General features: G+C 50.1%; 1 protein-coding gene and 1 long non-coding RNA gene across 3 annotated transcripts in view; one reads left to right on the plus strand and one right to left on the minus strand.

Moving 5' to 3' along the window:
* CHST11 (carbohydrate sulfotransferase 11) overlaps nt 1-12714 on the minus strand; it is a 265222-nt gene extending 252508 nt beyond the window's left edge. Inside the window, exon 1 of one of the 2 annotated variants that reach the window (XM_053895461.1) lies at nt 12051-12714. In XM_053895461.1, coding sequence (XP_053751436.1) covers nt 12051-12168 — 118 coding nt within the window. In that variant the 5' untranslated portion in view covers nt 12169-12714. The remainder of the gene's footprint in view (nt 1-12050) is intronic. The other variant, XM_053895462.1, reaches the window with a different exon arrangement.
* LOC109265441 (uncharacterized) lies at nt 6866-19846 on the plus strand. Its single transcript, XR_002079191.2, has 2 exons — nt 6866-7337; nt 19156-19846. It is a non-coding gene; the product is annotated as an uncharacterized LOC109265441 (long non-coding RNA).
* The last annotated feature ends 534 nt before the right edge of the window (nt 19847-20380 follow it).

Below are 20380 nucleotides of genomic sequence, written 5' to 3' on the forward strand. Positions count from 1 at the left end.
CAACGGAACTGGGAAACGCTCACAAGATCGCAAAGATTAACGGTGATAATCCAAGTAAAGCAGTTAGCACGCTGACACATAGTAGGTACTCAGCAAGTGAGCACTTACTTATGCTGTGTGAGTGTGTGTGTTGTTCTTAATAAGGCATCAAAAAACTACAGAATCTAAATAAGAGTGTCCCAGCTATTGCCACTGTGGGTTGGATTAGTCTTTGTTGGTGGGGAGCAGCGAGCGGGGGCGGCCATCTGGCACATGTAGGATGTTTAACAGCATTTCTGGCTTCTCCCCACTAGATGCCAGTAGGACACCACCGCCCCCCTGCCCCCAGGTGTGACAACCGAATTCTCTCCAGACATTGCGAAAGGTCCCTTGCAGTGGGAGAGAGAAGGGAGCAAAATTGTTCCCAGCTGAGAACCACTAATCTAAATCAATAGTCGGGTGAGGTGGAAAGTTCATTTGGAGGGTCCAGTGCCTAAAAAGATAGACTTTTCAACTTGTAAAAATGCCGAGCAATGATGGACCCCCACCCCTACCCCGTGGCTATCAAGCCCCGCTGGACTGTCTCCAGGAAAGTAAGGGGTGGGGCAGGGAAGGGCACCAAATACACCTTGGCCTCGCCCAAATCAGGATTACAGCCTTTGAACTAAATTTCAGCACCTTCTCTGGTGACCACGGCAGAGAGGGCCTCTGCCCCCACTATGAATGCCATCCCCCAGGGGCAGCTCCACCAGGCTAGCAGAGGGTGACTGGTCCCTGTGCGAGAAGAAGCCATACGGTCCTCCTCTGCACACAACAGGTTCAAGTGTGGTGACAAAGGCCAATCGATTCTGTCCTGTGCAATAAGCCACCCGACCTCGGCTCACCCAAGGGCTGCCACTGAACAACGGGCTATTTTTCCAAAACTTTTTATCCTCCTGAGTTCAGCTTTCAGAAATGGCACTGACAGTGCCCTGTGTTTTATTTTTCAAACGCCACCTTTTAAAGTTAATGAGAACCTGAGGGGTTGGTCGGTGGGGGAAAGCTATGGCCTCTGCATGCAGCATGAAACCGCAAAGCTGAGTTTTCACCAAATAAACTCTGCTTTTGTAAAATGCGCCACCGAGGCAGAGCTCAGTTTTGGCCTTGGCGGGGAGGTGAGCCGGCACAGCAGACAGGGGGTTAGTGCAGACAGAAAGGAGATACTCGGGGGCACCTGGGTGGTGGCTCAGTCGGTTAAGTGTCCAGCTCTTGATTTTGGCTCAGGTCATGATCGCAAGGTTCATAAGCCCCACGCTCTCAGCTCAGAGCCTGCTGGAGATTCTCCCTCTCTCTCTGCCCCTCACCCACTCACTCTGTCTCTCTCAAAATAAATAAATAAACTTTAAAAAAAAAAAAAAAAGAAAGAAAGAAAGAAGATACAGCAGTCTGGAAGCAGGACCCTCTTAGTAAACCTCACAGTGCAGGGCAGACATAAGGAACGGATAAACACCTGCTCAGGTATCAAACAGAATGAAATACGACAGCATTTTTGTGAACGTGAAGATTAATATCTCAGAATGAGAAACCGCAGCGCGTTTACTCTAACAATCTGTGTGCACAGTGTCTGCATCCATTTTCAAGGCATTTTCCCATCTAGTTTCTCATTGAATCCTCACCCCCACCATGAGGTTGGAGACGTAATATTACTACCTTCACTTGGCAAAGGAGGGGACCAAATCTCTGAGGCTATGACTTTGACTCGGTCTTTCAATCCATTATTAAGTGGCTATAATTTGCCGGGCGCTTGCCCAAGTTGTGGGGTGTGGCCAGGTACTACGCCAGACGCTGTTCAAGCCTGGAGAGTCTTGAGGAATTTCTCAAGGAGAAGCATTACTGGCATTTGGGCAAGATGACTCTGATGGGCGGAAAGATTCCATCCTTTGCAAGATGTCTAGCATCCTTAGCCCTGCCAACGAGACTGATGTCATCGGTCCTAGAGACAATCAAGAGCATCCCGACACATTTCCAAACGTGGGGGAGGGGACAACCCCCACCAGAGAGCCCCTACTACATATCCAGAGCAACAGATCTTAGACAGCCATGGCGCCTCAGTCCTCTCAATGTGACCTTGGATGAATGATATTCTCTATGCCTCAGTTTGCCCCCTTATAACATGTGATGATAACCGTGTGTACCTTGTAAGTTTCTTCTGCGAAATAACATATTAAAGACCTGGCCCAGGTCGACCTTCAGAAATAGTACTCAATAAATACCTGTATTATTTCTCTGGCTCGTCTCCTTCTATCTCTAAAGAAAGCCACTTTCTCAGGGAGGCCTCATCTGGGCATCCCCACTGCAAACTGCAGTCCCCAGGCTGCTTCGGTTTCATATCCTCCTTCCTTGCCTTACTGTCCTTCTGTAGCACTTGTCATCATCAAACACACTCTATGTTTTAAACATGCATTTGGTTATTGTGTCTTCCCCGAGGAGAATGTACCGCGAGGACATGCATTTTTGTCTGTGTCCCTGTCATATCTCCAGCCCCCCGAACAAAGCCTAACGCTTAACAAGCATTCAACAAAAACATCTTGAGTGATGTCCAATGGATACAGTAGGTGGCCAAGGTCCAAAAGCCGGTCTCTACACCGCAAATTCTGTGCTCTTTTCTCTATAGCGAATTCTGTGCTCTTTTCTCTATAGCGAATGACCACGGACGATGACAATAAAGGGAAACTGCGTCAACCGTTTAAGAGATGTAAAGTGTGATATGACAATACTCCCTTGGAGGGGCCTTTGTGTCTTCCCCCTTCTAGGATTCTTTGAAGTTAACAGCTTCAGGCAGAAGCCCAGTCACCAGCCTGTTTCAACTTGAGTTGCCTTTGTGGGTTTTCTTCCCGAGGCTTTTAGGATAACCACTCACAAGACTGAAATGGACTTCAACCCCCACATTACCAGGTTTCTTTATCCCTACCCGTACCTGCCCGAGTCAGAAACGAACTTCAGGTGATACTGGAGATCTCAGTGCTACCTGTCCTCCTTACCTGCAGTCAGACTCGGACTCCCCACCACCAGACCAAGCACGAGGTTACTAGCACCCTGACCCAGAGTTGGCTGTGGCGGGCCTAGCGGTCACCGGTTACATTCGTGACAAGTCCAGACCTGGAGTTCCAAAGTCTAGTGGACACGAGGGCCCTGGGAAGGCAACGTTACGTCTTTCATTTATATTTAGTCTAAAAAAAGAGCTTGGGTGTTGAAAATAGAAACCAACACAAACACTTCCATGTAACCCATCCTAACAACTCAACATGCCTTTTGTGAAACATGGGTGAGGGTGCCCGGGTGGCTCAGGTGATTCAGTGTCTGACCTTTGATTTCGGCTCAGGGGTCGTGGGACAGAGCCCCACGGCGGGCTCTGTGCTGAGTGTGGAGCCTGCTTTAGACTCTCTCTCTCGCTCTCCCTCTGCCCCTCTCCCCCACTCAATCTCTCTCTCTCTCCCTCTCTAAAGAAAAGAAAGAAACACGGGTGTCATGAGGAGGACGACGGAGAGCCACAAAGTGAAGGGACTCTGTGGCCGTTTCCGTGATCTCATTGCTTCGGCCTATTTCACGGCTCGCCATTTACAACGAGTCATAAGCAGAGGTACAGATTACATTATCTACTTTCACCTAAACCAATCCTCACAAAATGGAATGGAGGCTTAGAGAGATCCCAGCCAAGAAGCCACAGCGCACGAATACTCACAATGCACACACACTCCTCCGAGTCTCCATCTGCCACGTTACAAGGTAAAAAGGATCGCAGAATCAGAGTGCACAAGGTGTCAGCCAACAGCATTAACCAGAGGATAATGAACATGTGGTTTTACAATCACTACTCGTAGAAAGTTTAGAAAGACCCTTATGCTGGATATTTAGATGATGGTGGTAATGCATATAAATTATCTATAAACAAAACATATTGGGAATGACTCCTCAAGTACGGTTCACCAGTAGTGTACCAATGTGTGGTTGACTACTGTGGATGTTTGCTCATCAGCCATTCCACTACCCCTTCTTCTAGAAGGCCTTCTTACGCTGCAAAAGCCATACTTGGCCAGGCTTTCTTGAAGCCAGGGTTCTGGCTGTGAATTTGGTTTCCCCAAACAGAAGCACTCACTCAAGACTTAGAAAGCAGACGTGAGGGGCACCTGAATGGCTCAGCTGGATGAGCATCTGACTCAGGTCATGATCTCACAGTTCGTGAGTTCGAGCCCTACCCTGGGCTCGACGATGACGGTGTAGAGACTGCTTGGGATTCTCTCTCTCTCTCTCTCTCTCTCTCTGCTCCTCCCCCACTTGCATTCTTTCTAAATACATACATACATACATATACTTAAAAAAAAAAAAAAGACATGAGTCAGAGACCAACTTCTTGCCTTCTGGGCGGTTTTGCCGCAGGCTAATGTGGTGATGGGGACAGGAAAGGTTTTACAACAGCATTACACGGTCCTCCCTCTGTCCTTCTGGGTGTCAAGAGGCAGCTGCAGTGGGGAATCATTCTAACTCTGGAACCAGGATTTCTGACCCCTGGTTCTCAGTAGCCTCAGTTTGTTCTCAGACTCAGGAGTTCCGGGACAGTCTTGGAGACAGACAGCTGCACTCCTAAGGGGTCGGTTTGGAGCAGCCAATATAGATTTGCTTACAAATAATTACATGTACTATCAGCTGGGGCTCCTTCCTGCAGGCCCAGCGGAGAGTCCTATGCCTCCAGCTGCCCCCAGCAATTTCATAAGCACCAGATCCCCTCCATTAAATACCCTCTGCTTAAAATACTTAGACCATTTTTTAGTTCCAGCTCTGAACTCCAAATCCTAGTAGAGCAGGAGAGCAGAGAGATTTAGAGGACAAATGGAAGAGACCACCCGGAAGCTGTGTGGGCCTGGCAAAGCAGCCCAGCTCTTCCCTCTGGGCTCTAGACATTCAGGTAAGGAGGGGACAGGAGGGAACAGGTGTCTTTGAGATGAAATGTTTACTCTTGTTTACTCTTGAAATGTTTACTCTTGAAATGTTTCCGAAGGACTTCTGGGCCAACCTCAGAGACAGAATCCGTGCCCTGATAAATCTAAAGAAGAAGGCACGCACGCGAACAAACAACTACATTTCTAAAGGGCCAGAGAAATTATAAAGGCCACGTGAGCTCGATGGCCATGAAAGAAACTAAAATCCACACTGTGATAGTCTCCCCAAGAAACGTCTACACCTATTTCTGTTGGAACTTCCAGGGTCGAGCCCCGGGTTAAATAAGTCACTTCGCCACCCTTCCCATTCGGGCTCTTCCCGACCCCTATCAGTTAACGTAAGAGAGATATGAACTGCAAGCCCCAAGCCTCTGAAAATGGGTACGAGCTCCCCCAGGCAGAGCAGAAAAGGCTTATGGGCCTACATGCTGGCCAAACCTTCACGAAGCCCACAGTCAGGGCTGATCAGGCACTTCTGGGCCCTCCCCGGGAGCCCGCGTCTTAGGGGGATGCCCTTTCCCATCACCTTACTAAGGTCACGGGGTGTGCCGTGGTTTGCAAAAAGTACCTTCCCAATTTACAGAGGTGGCCGCCTCCGAGGGCATCAACTCTAAGACAATGGCCACTCTGAGTCCCAATGAGAAAGAACAAGCCTGGCCACAGAAGCATGGCACAGTGCCAAGAAGCCATCGATGACGACACCGTCAAAGTTCATCGCTACGAAATTGCGAAAAAAATGAGTCTCTCAGAATGGAGGGAATACGGTAATTGATGGGGTTAGGGAGCAGAGGAGCCCCGCCCCAGGACCCAGGCCTTCCACGTCCAAATCACCAAGCCCCCAACCCAGTCCCTCTCTACGCCCTTACTGAGTGCCCGCAGAAGTCAGGGTGCGACCGCGCTTTGTAGTCGTGAATGCCATGGATCGCACCCCGAACGTTTTGTTGAAGACTTTCCCAACACCAGTTCCGTTAAAATGTTTCTCAAATCTCTTTTACCACTTTGTGGTCTAGTGGGGGGGTGCGGGGGCGGGGTGAGGAGACACAGGATTAGTGCGGTGACCGCTTTACCAAAGCGCAGGACCAGCTGCCCAAAGATAAAGGTGCAAGTAAGAAGCTTCCTCACCTCCCGCCCAGCCTGCCCCAGGCCCCGCAGCAGACTCTGCTCCGGGCCCCTTCCCTCTGCTTTGAACACTCAGTGCTGCCTGTCTGGCAAGTTCCCACCTCAGGGGCAGGCCTCTGCTGCTCTAGGCCTGGGACATTCTCCCTGGGATGGACACGTGGATGGCTCCTTCCCTTCCCTGAGGTCTCTGCTCTCCAAGGTCATCCCACCAGTGGCATTCCCTAATTACCTTTATATTCAATTGCAAGCCCCGCCCCCCATCTATCTCTCCCTGCTTTGTTTTTCTCCACACCACCTGACAGGCCTACATTTTTTTTTTTTTTTTTTTACTTCTGCATTTGCTTCAAGTCTGGCTTTAAGTTCCCTGGGGGCCAAAATCCATACTGAATCCCTCAAGTGCCTAGACCCACCTCCAGGGCCTGGCACCGAGTAGAAGAGAGAAAGACAAGAGGCCGAGAAAAAAAAAAAGCACAACTCAGCTTGTAAATTCTGATCAATCATATTTGATCTCAGATGCGTCAAATAAGTTTCCGGGAATTTTTAATTGATAGATCAGACTATTCAATGACCTCAGAGGAAGATGTGCCTTCCTCCTCACTTGTGATAAAGACAGGGTCTCGAAATTCAAGAGAAAAAGAAACGAAAAAGAAAAAAATGAGTAAGCAAACAATGCTGGTTTTTCCAAGAATTTGGACTTACATGCCTGCTGGCGATGACTTTCACAAGGCCTTTTTCACCTACCCTCCCCAGGTTAAGGAGGTGGGTCTTGTGGGTGGATTTTAAGAGGGGGAAACGGTGGGGCCTGAACTTGTAAGTGTTTGACTTCCTGTTTTTAAACGGCTGTGCTGATAGAGCTGGTCATGAGCAAAATGGCTTTCCAACCAGATAAATCTAAACCGCAGCCCCCACTGCTGCAGGATGGATCCCCACGCCCCCTGCCCCACGGACATCTCCAGCCACCCCTCCGCTGACCACCACTTTTATTTCAGAAAGCAATGAAATGAGAGCTCCTGAGCAGTGGCTGTAACTGTTGGAGGGAACTGCCTAAGTGTATCTGTCTCATCTTAATGCGGCCATGACAATGCCTCACTGAGGTGCAAACGTTTCACCCACCAAAGGGAGTCCCCATACTGGACAGGTCTTAGCCTTCAGTTATTTAATGCTGCTTTCAGGATTCATAACAGTCTCCTATTTGAGACCCTCCTGCTGCCTTTGCAAAAGGAAACGCCAGAGAGATAACCTAAGAACCGGCCCTACAAACCGGTGAGTCCAAATTCATTTCATGTATAAGCAAAAAGATTCGTGTGCAGTTTTAAAAAAAGTAATAAAAATGATACAGGACTGACATCCTGCAAAGTGGGGCAGGGGGCGGGGGGGGGGATGGCAGAGACATATGCAAATCTATAGATTAAAAAGGTTGAGGTTAAATGTTGTCTTTAAACATAATAACTAGTCACCATAATGATGCACTTGTCTAAAATACATCAAAACAGGTACAAAAGGCATGATATAATCTCAACTCTTTTTTAACATATATATTCTATAATACATAGAATAAAGCACCTGTTGCCTCTGGGTGGTGGAATACTAAATGATGGTTTCTCTTCTACACTTCCTAAATTTCCTAAAATGAGCACATATTATGTTTACAATTAGATTAAAATCATCACACAAAAGCACTGCACATTCAATCTAACCAAGTACAAGTACAAAGGGGTAACCCAAGAAGTCTTTAAATAAAGGGTATAATCTTTCAATACCTTCGACCAAGGCAAAGAAATCCCAGGCAACAGTGAAAGTAAACATACGGCAGGAGGAAAAAAAAGAGAGGAAGAGAAAGAGAGAGAAAAGGCTTTCTCCTCCGCAGGCTTCTCTTCTTCGAACAGGAGATTTCGAACAAAATCACAGTCCTAGGGAGCGACACAAAAGGAAGGTTCGGAGGAACTCTCTTCACACACTGGGCACAAATGCAGCCCCGGGGGCCTCCTCCGCTTTGCCTTGCAGAGCACAGCTCCATCAAAGCCCAGCTGTCCGGGGCAGGTAGGCAACACAGTTTACTGTACAGGACGCACGTTTACAGGACGCATTTGCTGATGGACTCGAATGTGTGCAGAAACCGCTAGCATGTGTCTCCATCCTCACCCACTTCAGGGGCTGCTCACACCCACAAAAGGGGTTTGTGCTGTGGACGGGTTTCTTTGAGTCAGTGGCTAATGGAGGCCAAGCTCCCCCAGTACCCAGGACACCGAGCAGTGCCCCAACTGCCTCATACCTTGGGGCAGCAAATCTAGGCCGCGGGGAATGCTCCACCTGGGGTACAAAGACTTAAACCAAATCCATGTGTGCGGGGGCCCTCAGAGACCAGGAAGGCAGGGAAGGGTGCCCACCACACGGACCCAGACTCACAGACACAGCATTGTCGGCAAGGCTTGATAACGTTCCTGAAGACCAGAGAAGCGGGTCTTCTGGAGCTGAGCTATTCGTGCTTTTCCCCAGCAAATATTTTATTGGGAACCTACTATGTGTCAGGCACTGCGTAAAACACTGGGATTAGGATGGGGCTAAAACCTGATCCCAGGGTGCCTGGCTGGCTCAGTCGGTAGAGCGTGCGGGACTCTTGATCTTGGGGTTGTAAGTTCAAGCCCCACACTGGGTGTAGAGATGACTAAAAAATAAAATCATGGGGCACCAGGGTGGTTCAGTCAGTTGAACACCAGACCCTTGATGCTGGCTCAGGTCACAATCCTGTCATGGGACCGAGCACACACCCCGCACCCCCGCCCCGACCCCCCCCATCAGCCTCTGAGCTAAGCATGGAACCTGCTTAAGATTCTCTCTCTCTCTCTCTCTCTCTCTCTCTCTCTCTCTCTCTCTCCCCCTCCCTCTGCCCTCTCCCCACTCATGCACAGACTGTGCACACACTCTCTCTCTTAAAAAAAAAAAAAAAAAAAATTAAAAAAAAAAAAAACTGACATAAACAAGGACTATAACTCAGATGTCAGAGATCTAAAGAAAGCTGCCTTACTGACAAAGCCCACTTCTCCTGAACCCTCCAACCAAATTAAAGATCAACTACTCAAGTTTATGAATTGCTTGGGAACTAGAAAAGTACAGAAGACAATGGGCCCCAGATTAGAATCCGAGGGAGAGACAGCCAGCCCTCCCATCGCCAGCTGTCTCCTTTCTTTTTTCTCCCCCACCTCTCACACTCCAGGTATTCTCAAGGTACCGATGAAGCCCGGAATCCATTTCTTTCGGAATACTATTTTTCTATTTCAGATACAGGAATGTGGAACTCCTACCGGAGGGCTCCAAATTTTTAGCAACAATCTGTGCCATGGCGTGGTCCCTTATGCCTCTCCCCGGGTGATCTTTCAAGACTGAAACTGCACAGCCAGGCCAAAGGATCATCCCACCAATGACCCCAAATCCTCAAAGAAGCAAAGATCCGGCTAAGTTTTAAAGAAATTCAAAGTAGTAGAAAAGATTTAGCATCAGCTGTCGTCAACCGTGAAGTTTAATAAGATGGGGGGGGGGAGAAAGGAACATGTTTAATATTGATTTCGAAGCATATTTTTATGGCCCATGTCATAATAAACTGATGCCACGGAGTTTTTGTGGAACCATACGTAATTCAACATAAGGAAGACCTCTCCATTGGAATCTTCAGTTGCACATTCAATAGAAGGTATTGACAGTGGAACTTGCTATGGGCTGGGAAAACATGTCAGGAGAGAACACTCATACAGATATGAATAATAAGCAAATGCCATTTCTTAAAAGGAAATGGGGCCAGGAAGGGAAGCGACGGATGAGAGCAGAGGACAAGCTTCTTCCTGGTGTCTCTGGTTAAAAAGTTATTTCCGAATTCTCAGACAAGAAAAGGCATCGGCTGCATGAAAACCATGGCGAGTGGGGGTATTATCAGTACCTGGACGACTAACAGGTACAGAGAAGTTCAAGTGCATTCCGCATGGAGACTAATATCCGTCCTTGTCCTTGGCATTTCTGCAGAGAATTACCCGGCATGTTCTGTCCAGGCAAAATTTTAAGCGGCCTAAACACGTATCTGAAGTCTAGACCAAACCCCTGGGCCCTTTGTTTAAACTGGTTGAGCCCCAGTGCACTTGCAAGGCACCCAGTCTCCCAGTCTCTGGGGCGGAGTCTGGCCTGGCCTCCAGGATGCTGCTGTCTGTCTGGCCTTGCCCACTGGAACCACCGCACCGGCTGCCCAGAACATAAGCGAGGTCCATTTTTAAATTCCCTTAGAAGTTTCCCAACCACCGGTCTGGGTGAGGAGACAAACACGGCTGCAGTTTGCTGACATGAAACTAAAAATACCCAACTGCAAACAAAAGCCATCTTTTACAAGGCTGGCTCGGATGTCCTGAGGTTACCAGTGGTAGCGTCAGACCATATCCTTGGCCGCCTGAACAACTGCTCCAGGGCGAGCCGGGCAGAGGGGCCGCTCAGTCCCCGACGCTGTCAAGGAATCTCACACCCGCAGCCCTGCCTGATTGATGGAAAGAACAGCTTTATTCCTCTGCCACCCACCCAAACGCAAGCTAGAAGAATTCGGGGCTGCGTCTGCTGAAAGTGTTAGATACATACACACTGAAAGGAGAACGCGGGAGGCAAAAGAGAAAAAAAACCAACCCCATTTCCCTGGAAGGAAATGTGTTTCCAACTCCCTCCTTGCAATTATAAAAGCAAATTATTGCTGTGGCTGTACTGAGAAAGGCAACTCGGAGGCGTAAAAAAAAAAAAAGAAAAAAAAAAGAAAAGAAAAGAAAAAAAGGAAGAACGCAAAAAGGATTTCGGAGCCAATGTGGCCCAGTGGGAGCCGGCCGGGGGTGAGGTGGGGGGTGTGGATACCACGGCTCCCCGGGCCGAGCCGCGTCACCCCGAAGCCTCCTCGGAAGGCTTTTGTACCTGTTGGGCTTCGGGGCCGAGCGGTGAACCCCCGGCCGCCGCGCTCGAGGGCGCCCCTCCCTCCCCAGGTCCCAAACTTTCCTTAGCGCCTTTTGGAAGGGGCGAGCCTCGATCCTCCCCCAGTCCAGATTTCAGATGTGTAACTTGCCTAAGCTACAGAGGGCTGGGGGAGGGGCTCACTGCCACACGCCCCGGGGCCCTCCGGGGGACTTCAGAGGTTCGGAACCCAGGAGAGGGGCAAGCAACCTGACGGTCAGTCCGGGACCGGGCCAAAGTTTCCTCCAAAACTGCTGCGGCCAAGGCGTGACCCAGGAGCAATGACCAGCGCAGGGTCGGGAGAGCCGTTGGGGTGGGGGCGCGGGGTGAAGCAAGCCCCAGGACACCAGCCGCAAGGTCAATGAGGAGCCAGACCCCGGGGGCAAACGAGGGGCGCCTGGCCCCTTCCCCAACCTAGTGGAGAGGCAGTGCGGGGCACCAAGCCTCTCCCCACACCTCTGCGCGGCGCTGAGCCCCGGACACGTGGGAGCCTGAGCCTCAGGCTCCCCAGCAAGGACTGGAGACTTCGCCGGGGCGCACACCCTTAGCCCCCAAGCCCCCAAGCCCCCAACCCAAGGAAAAGGCAGCGCGCCCAGGCGCAGGGCGGCCGCCTCCCGGCGCCTCTTTCATCCACGGATCGCTGCATCCGCGGGGAGTTGCATTCTCTTCAAACCGGCCCCCCACGTCAGCAGCTGCCCACAACCTCTCTACCTTGCTCTGCTACCTCGCAGACAGACAGACAAGAGACACAAAGAAAAAAGGGAGGAAAAAAAAACCGCTCCCCCTTGCTTCCATCCTCCAGCCTGGAGCCGGGAGGAAGAAGAGGAGAGAGAGCACGTCTTCTCTCCTCCTCTCCATCCCGACTCGTCCTGTCCGGGCAGCAAGGAGTCCCGAGGTGGCTGAGGGAGAAGAGGTAAGGTTGGAATAGGCAGAAACCAGGCGCCAGCGAGCGAGCGAGAGCGCGAGAGAAGAAAATATCCAACAAAACCACGCTAACGCGCCCCCTACCTGGGTGCAACATACTTTGGAAATAGAAGATGACCAGGATAAAGGATCCCAAGCAAGTGGCCAGCACCATCCGGCAAATTCTGTTCATCCTCATCACTTCCAGCAGCGCCGGCTTCATGGCTTTGTCCTGGCTGCGGGAACCGGGGTGTCCGGGAGGCGCGCCCGGGGCGCAGGAGCCGGGACCCTGCCGCGCGGAGCGGAGCCCGGGAGGCGCAGGGCAAGGGCTGGGCAGGGCTCGGGAGGGGGACGATCGGGAGGGCTTCGCGGCCGCTCTCGGAGCCCCCAGCCCCGGGCAGGGGTACGGAAGGCGCCGGAGTTGCTCTGGAAGTGCCGAGATGCGTGGACCCGCCGGCTGCGCGCTCCTGCTCCTCCCGCTGCTCCTCTTCGCCTCCCCGCCGCCGCCTCCGCTCCCGCCGGCGGCCGCCGCTGCCTCCTCGCGGGCCGGGCGGCTGGGGTGCGAGCGCTGGTGGTGCCGCCGCCGCCGCCGCCGCCGCTGCTGCGCTGGCCGCTGTGGCTGTCGGACGGGCCCCCTCCCTCCGCTCCAAAGGCTACTTCATTGCGCTCCAATGATCTATATATTCCGGGCTGGGTTTTACCAAATGCAACTCGCAGCCCCCGGCGAGGGGAGGGCGCCCGCGGAGAGCCGGGAGGAGGGAGGGGCCGGAGCGCCGGGGCGGAGCGTCGCGCTCCCCCCGCCCCTACCCGGGAATTGGTCGCGTCCAGCTGTTTCCCGGGGAGTGCGGAGAGCGCGCCGCGCTCCCGCAGGGTCCCAAAAGCCCTCAGTCCCCGGCCGGGCTCGGCCGCCGTCTGGAGGTTGTGTCAGCGTTTCCATGACAAAACCCGGAGGAAAAAAAAAAAATGCGAATCAAATCGCCTCGGTGCTGCCACCCACTCCTGCCGGCGTTCGTGGAGGGAAGTGGCAGGGAGCGAGTCGGGCACCGAGAGCGTAAAGGGGGCTGGTGGTCCGCGATTGTTTAAAATCCCTGGACGAGGTGATGGAGAAGTTGCCCCTCAGCCCCCAGGGAGCGAGTGCCCTTTAGCCGAAGCTCCAAACGGGCGGTTTCGTTTTTTCTTTCAAACCACTCCCGGGCTCGAGCGACGCTTTGGAAAGGGGTTAGAAACGGCTGACTTGGGGGTCAAGGTTAGGGAAACTGCACTACCCGCAGGGGTCTGGCGACCGCCGAGCTTTCCCGGAGATTTGTGCAGAGTCTCTCCCTCAACAAGGCAAAAGGGACTGGCTTGCGGATTTTAAAACTCTGGCTTCCCGGAGGGTAGAGCTCCCTCCAGATTCTCCCAAGTGCACACGAGTCCCAGAGGGTGGAAGGGAGAGGTGGCCCCCACGAAGTCACCGTCAGCCGAATTCAAACAACTGATGGAAAAATCCAGCCGGCCTTAGCACTGGCAGGTAAATGGAAAGATGGCGTTGTTTTCCTGCATTGTGGGAAGTAATTTACAGTTTCCAACCCCTTGCATTTAAGTTGGTTAACAATCGATCAAGTGGATACAGGCTAATAGCGCAGACGTCAGTGGCTCACCTACCCCGTTCTAACTTTTGAAAATCGGCGACTACGACGGTCCACTTAGCTACCACCCAACATTGAAGACCTTGTTCTTCTGCCCTTCATGGTTTCTGTAAGCAAAGAGATAGGGGCTGTCATATTTTTTTAATTTTCCTTGTAAGTTTACTTTGGGTTTTTTAAAGTTAAAGGACTATTTAAATTCCAACAATTATATTTACGGGGGCGGGGGAGGGATGTCATTGTAAAGACTACTTTTGTGTCATATTATCAAATTATTACTGCTATTAACTCAATAATGAAATAAGAATATGTCTTCCGATGCCACTCAGATAATAGGCATTTGATAAATACTTATTGGGTCTGAATGCAAGGGGCATTACCCTCTTCTCAATACATCAGAGACACAACTTGTAAATAGACACATGCAGTGAAACCTGCGTGGACAACCTCCAGAGTTTTCCTCCAGAGCCGCGTGATAGGGAAAGTAACAAAGTCAGCAGCCTTGCCTTTGATTACAGAAGATAATCAATGACAGCACAATATTTATGTAACTGGTCTGTACTGTATTAATTTGTAGTCACTTGTGAATGAGCTGCTTGCTAAAGGCTGCAGAGCTGAACAAGCTCCGGAGCAAAGCCACTCTTCAGTGATTCTCCCCACAGGAGCCTGGGAATGGGAGTTGAACACATGGCCACCCACCCCAACCAAGGCAGGGATTCTTTGCAGGGAGCATGGTTAGATGAGCACTTGCCACACTTCGCCTAGAATGTCAGGCTCTCATTTAACTCCCGGGTTTTACAGAGCAGGGAGGGGTCACCCACCTGGCCTCTGGCCTTCCAGGGCAGAGCCCACACTGTACTTGGACAAAAGTCTGGACATGCATAAGGCAGTCTGGGAAGTCACAGAGCCAAGGGAGAGATCAGAGGTGCATCTCTGGTGGGTCATGGAGGGCTGAGTTGGCCCACATGGTGGAGAAGGTGGAGAGCCGTGCCCAACGTCCATTTTTGCATTCCCACAATCAGTCAAGAAGTGGCCCAAGCGTACAGTGAGGGGTAAGGCTATGTAGGTAAACTACCACCTCTTCCAAGAAGCCTTCCCTGATTTCTTGCCTGAAATAGCTTCTTTCCTCTTTGGTGCTCTGAGCACTAGGTCCAAACCACTCTTGGGCCACTGTACCCACTAGGCTGGGTTTTCCTCACCTCTGTCTCTCTCTAGTCCTCAGCTTAATGACTGGCACTGGGTAGGTACAGATAAGTCAGAGATGGACAAGTAATGCCTTCTTGGGCTACAAAGTTAGGTTAGATCACCTCTGAAGTCCACAGGGAAGGTCAGTGCTAATGGCCTGTGATTACGCACATTAGGGGGGAGGGAAAAGGTTCTATTTGTCTCCCTCATCACACTGTAAACTTCCCTACGTGGAGCGGGGTCATTGTTTTCTGTAGGTTGCTAGTCTCACAAAACTTTGTCACCTCTTTCACTCATGCTACATGCTGCATACTGAGCAGATAAAGCACGGTGTTGACTGATAAGACTGAGGAGAAGGGAGAAGATGTGATATTTTGAACTTTGAAGCAAGGATACGGAAGGACTGCCTGTCAAATCGGGGTTTTTGTTTTCCCAACGTAGCAGTCAGGACAGGCCAGGTTAGGCTGCAGTGAAAACCGAGTCCCAATTTCGGAAGCTTAAGGCTCCCACCTCACTCCAGCTCACTCTACCACGCCTGCTGTGGGCCAGCAGCCGTCCGTGTGGCATTTTTCGAGGAGGCTGAAGCAGCCCCCACCTGGAACCATGCTGGTTGCAATGCCTGAGGAGAGAACGTCTCTGGGAGGTCTCGCCCAGGCAACTCAGCGAAGCACGCAGAAGCAGCTCGCGTCACTTCTGCTCATCGTCTCTCGGCCAGAACTGCTCACAGACTGGTCCACATCAGAGGAGGTCAGAGCCTAAAGCATTTCGGGAACAGTCTTTCTGGCTGCAACCCCCAGTTGCTCTTCAGATCTCCTCTTCCCTTATGTTTCTGATTCCCTTTTACCCCGAGCACTCTTGCACACCAGCACTGTTCTCATCCCGGGACCTGGCTAAACCCTGGTGGAACGTTAGGCTTGAGACTTACTCTCCGGATGAAAACAACAGGCAAACAAAACCGGGGCCTGTCTGTTTCAAAGGCTGGTGTGGTCCTGAAAAACGTGTTGAGGAGACAAGTTCTATTTGGACGGATGCTCTTGGAAAACTCACAGGTGAGGGAAAAATAGACGGGAAATCACGATTCCAGCTTGTGTGTGCCGTCAGCAGTGAACCGCCAGGTATTTACCAAGCCCTCCAATACCTGCAGGCAGGGCTCTGCCTCGCTCCTGTGGACTACGCCTTCAATGGACTGTTTTAAGACCTTGCACAACTGGCGGCATGACCCTTTCTGCACTTGGTCGGAGAGGGGAATGGGCCCAGGGCAAGGGCAGACAGAGAGCTCTTTAGTATCCTGGGGAAAGGGGGGCTTGTCTTCTGCCAACATCATCCAGGGGCCCCAGACTGGCTCCTCCGAGGACTGGCCTTGCCCGTTTGCATCTCTCTGGCACCACGGGCACAAAGTACGCTCAGTTAACCAGAGCACAGTAAATATTTGTGGAGCGGAATCAAAACCACTTGCCCACAGCATGTGGCGATCTTAGGTGCAGATTTTCTACAGGTAGGTAAACCACAAGTACACAAGTGGGTTACTCATGACATGCCTCTGAGAGCAGACTCTTCTTCGCAGGCTTTTTAGACCAAGGTGGGGACGAGAGACAGGAAGAGAGGGGATGGGAGAAGGGGAAGAGACAGAGAAGGAGAAAAGGAGAGAGCAAGGAAGAAGAGGAGGGAGACAGGGGTGGAGGAAAGAAATACGCATCATTATTCTGCTCACTCTCTGATGCTACCTTTGCCCTCTGCCCAGTTTAGGGCCCCAGAGGCTCGTCTCCTTCCCTTCCGGGGGGAAAGAGGGCCGATGGACCCTAGGACACTCCCCATTCCCGGTGCCCCTGGCATGGCCTCACCCACCCTCCCCACCCACTCGTGGCACAGAAACCTGTTCCTGATCTGCTCCTCTCTCCAGGGGGCCCTGCCCGACTCCCAAACTCCCATCCAGATGACCTGGAAGGAAGCTCTCCAGCTCCAGTGTGATGGCTTCGCTCCCTCTGCCCGCCCCCATGCCCAACTCAGGGGTGGTGGCAGTGGAAGCCCCCCTTCGCAGGGCTCTCTCGGGCTGGGCCATGTTCCAGGCATTAGATATGTCTCCCCTCACCCCCTGCCTCCAGATGGGGGACATTACTACCCGCCCCCAGCCTGAGGGATTTGATAAAGGCTTTTCTTGCAGAAAAATGTAACAGTAGGAGAGAGAGAATGCCAGGGAGAAAAGGGAGAGCTTTGGGGGAGATTCCTGAAGGGAGGTGAGAGTACCCTCCCATCCTATGCCCTGGGAGGCAGAGGGAATCTGTACCAGGGGAAGCAGGAACCTGGCATGGTGGCCCCTGTGTCACCAGGGATTCCAGGGCCCCACGCATGGCATGAAAGTCACAGAGCCGCTGACCTGAGGGAGCTTGGAGGACAAGAGCAGCAGATGACAGGTGACCAGTGTGACCAACGCAGGACCAGAAGGGACTCCGATGCTTTTGTGCCGGGGCCAGATGAAGACACTGAAAACGTTACGATTTCTCACTCCCACATGTAATTCAAAATAGAAATCATATCAAGGCAGAAAATACATTTGAAGAGGGCCAAGAAAGATCAATTTTTTTTTCTGATGTTTTTTCTCGCGGCTTTAACACACAAATAAAACCTATTCATTCTTAGGTGTATGGTTTGCCGAGTTTAGGTAACTACAAACGGTATATAACCTCCATCACTGCAATCAGGATGCAGAACATTTCCGGGGTCCGGGCAGTTCCCCCTCGTCCCGCGGCCGTCCGTCTCCTGCCCAGATGCTCGCTCTAGGCAACCACTGATCATCTTTCTTCTACCACGGTTTTGCCTTTTCTAGAATTCTATGGCTCTATGTGGCCTGCCATGGCTGGCTTCTTCCACTTAACAAAATTATTTTGAATATTCACCTTAACATGCAGTTCCTTTTTCATTGCTGAGTAGTATTCCATAGTGTAGATTCATATCGCAATCATCCGTCCAGAGGTTGACAGACATTTGCATTATTTCCAGTTTTGAGCCAATATGAATAGCACTGCAAAGAACATTTGCATGCAAGTGTTTATGCGAACAAATGTTTTCATTAATCCTGGGCACATACTAGGATGCTTTTTTTAAGTAGGCTTCATGCCCAGCCTGGAGCCCAGCATGGGGCTTGAACTCACAACACTGACCGAAGACCTGAATTGAGATCAAGAGTCAGACACTCAATGGCCTGAGCCACCCAGGTGCCCCGTACTAGGACCCTTTATAGGACATGGCCTGCCTCTCCTCCAAAGTGACTGCTGTGCCCCCAGATCCCTCAAATCCTCTTCAATACATAGTGCTGTCAGTCTTTTTAACCTTAGCCACCCGGACTATGTAACGATCTCTCATGTTAGTCTTAACTGCCTGTCTGTGATGACTAGTGATGCCGAACATCTTTCCATGTGTTTCTTTTTTTTCTTTTTTTTTTTAGAGAGAGTGGGGGAGGAGGGCAGAGAGAGAGAGAGAGAAAGAGAGAGAGAGAGAATCCCAAGCAGGCTCCACGCTCAGCACGGAGCCCAATGTGGGGCTTGATCCCACAACCCTGGGATCATGACCTGAGCGGAAATCAAGAGTCAGACACTCAACCGACTGAAACACCCAGGCACCCCTTCCATGCGTTTCTTAATCATTCATAAATCTTCTGTTGTGCAATATCTGTTCAAATCTCTTGCCCATTTTTAACGGTTATTTCTTTTCTTATTATCAGTTGTGATATTAAATTCTTCCTATATTCTGGATATGAGCCCATTTTCAGACACATATTTTGCATAAATCTGTTTTCAGTCTGCTTTCCTTTTTGTTTTCTTTCCGTTTTTTGTTTTTTTTTAAGTGGGCTCCACACTGGGGCTGGAGCTTGACCACCCAACCCTGAGATCAAGACCTGAGCTGAGACCAAGGGTCAGACCCTGAACCAGCTGAGCCGCACCCCTCCTTTTTGGTTTCTTAACTGTGCTTTTGAAAAGCAAGCATTTTCAAAACTGAAGTCCATTTCATCAAGTGTTTCTTTGATGGCTTCTGTTATTGTGTTCTGTGAGAGAAATCTTGGCCAAAGTGAACGCCACCAAGATTTTCTCCTGTGTTTAGCTGGAGAAGCAACATAGTCTCAGCACTTACGTTGGGGTCTGTGACCTATGCTGGGAGAATTTTGGCATCTGGTGTGAGGAAAGCGTGGAGGGTCATTTTTTGTTCATACACATATCTGGTTGTTCCCACCATCACTTTATATTATTATTATTTTATCCCATGTTGTGCAACTAAAGTATGCCACATCAGGGCATCATCCCCATGTGATTGGTTTAGTCCTCAAGACATTAATAATAGATAAGTTTCCAAGGATGTTCGAAAAATGAGGCCAGAAAAGCATAACTGATTTCATCTTTTTCTCCTAGAAAATCCTCTGGGATGCTGTGTTTTGTTGCCCCATCGTCTGTATCGTTGCATGAGGTAACAGAGGCAAAAGAAAACAGCCATCTCCTTGGTCCACCGACAGACACGAGGTTGTACCAGCACAAAACCTCAACGGACGGGCCCTTTTCATGTCATTTACTAAGGACCTGAGTGGATAATCAAAGAAATGCGAACCATAACTGCCCTCATCACAGTTCACAGGAACCCTTTTTTTTTTTTTTTAAGTTTACTTATTTGAGAGAGAGAGAGCACAAGTAGGGTAGGGGCAGAGAGAAGGGGGAGAGAGAATCCCAAGCAGGCTCCGTGCTGCCAGCGAGGAGCCCAAGAACTACTTATTCAATGTCTCTCAACCCTGTGGTCTTTGAGCTCTGTGAGGGGAGGGCTGGGGCCATGGCTGTATCATGTCTCACGTGACGGCATTAACATAGGGCAGTCTAGAAAAACATATTAAGTGAAAGATATGACTTTTAACAGGGTGCCTGTGTGGCTCAGTCAGTTAAGTGTCTGACTTCAGCTCAGGTCGTGATTTCACTGTTCATGAGTTCAAGCCCCAAATACAACTCTCTGCTGTCAGCACAAAGCCCGCTTCGGATCCTCTGTCCCCCTCTCTCTCTGCCCCTCCCCTGCTGGTTCTGTCTTTCAAAGTAAATAAATAAACTTTTAAAAAATTTATTTTGCCTGCATCCTGGTGGAAATCATAAAATATCGGCAAGACTCGTTGCCGGGAATGGTGTGGGGGAAAGAGAATCTTTATATACTGATGGTGGAAGTGAATATATATCAATACGACTTCCGCAACATTTCTAGAAAGTGACCCAACAATAACTTGTCTAAAATCACTAAGTTACTGACTGAGAGAATTTGGACGTTCACGTACAGAATTGTGCCCACATCACCTGTCTAGCAATTATGGTTTGGTTAAAAAAAAATTATAAAACTTCCATACAATGGAATACTGTTACAACACAGAATGTATATATATGCTCTTGTTTTTTTGTATAAATACATAAACAAACATAATTATATTTATATATAAATATATGCATTTTATACAAGTATTAATAGTATTTCTGGGTCTGAGTTTTTTCAATTGATTTACTGCATTGTCTAAGTATTTTTTAAAGAGTACATATTATTTTTATTTTTTTACTTTATTGTTGTAATTTTTTTTTAATTTTTTTTTTAACGTTTATTTTTGAGACAGAG

Source organism: Panthera pardus, unplaced genomic scaffold, assembly GCF_024362965.1.
Source record: "Panthera pardus isolate Hobbes unplaced genomic scaffold, ASM2436296v1 HiC_scaffold_6, whole genome shotgun sequence".
NCBI classification, from domain to species: Eukaryota; Metazoa; Chordata; class Mammalia; order Carnivora; family Felidae; genus Panthera; species Panthera pardus.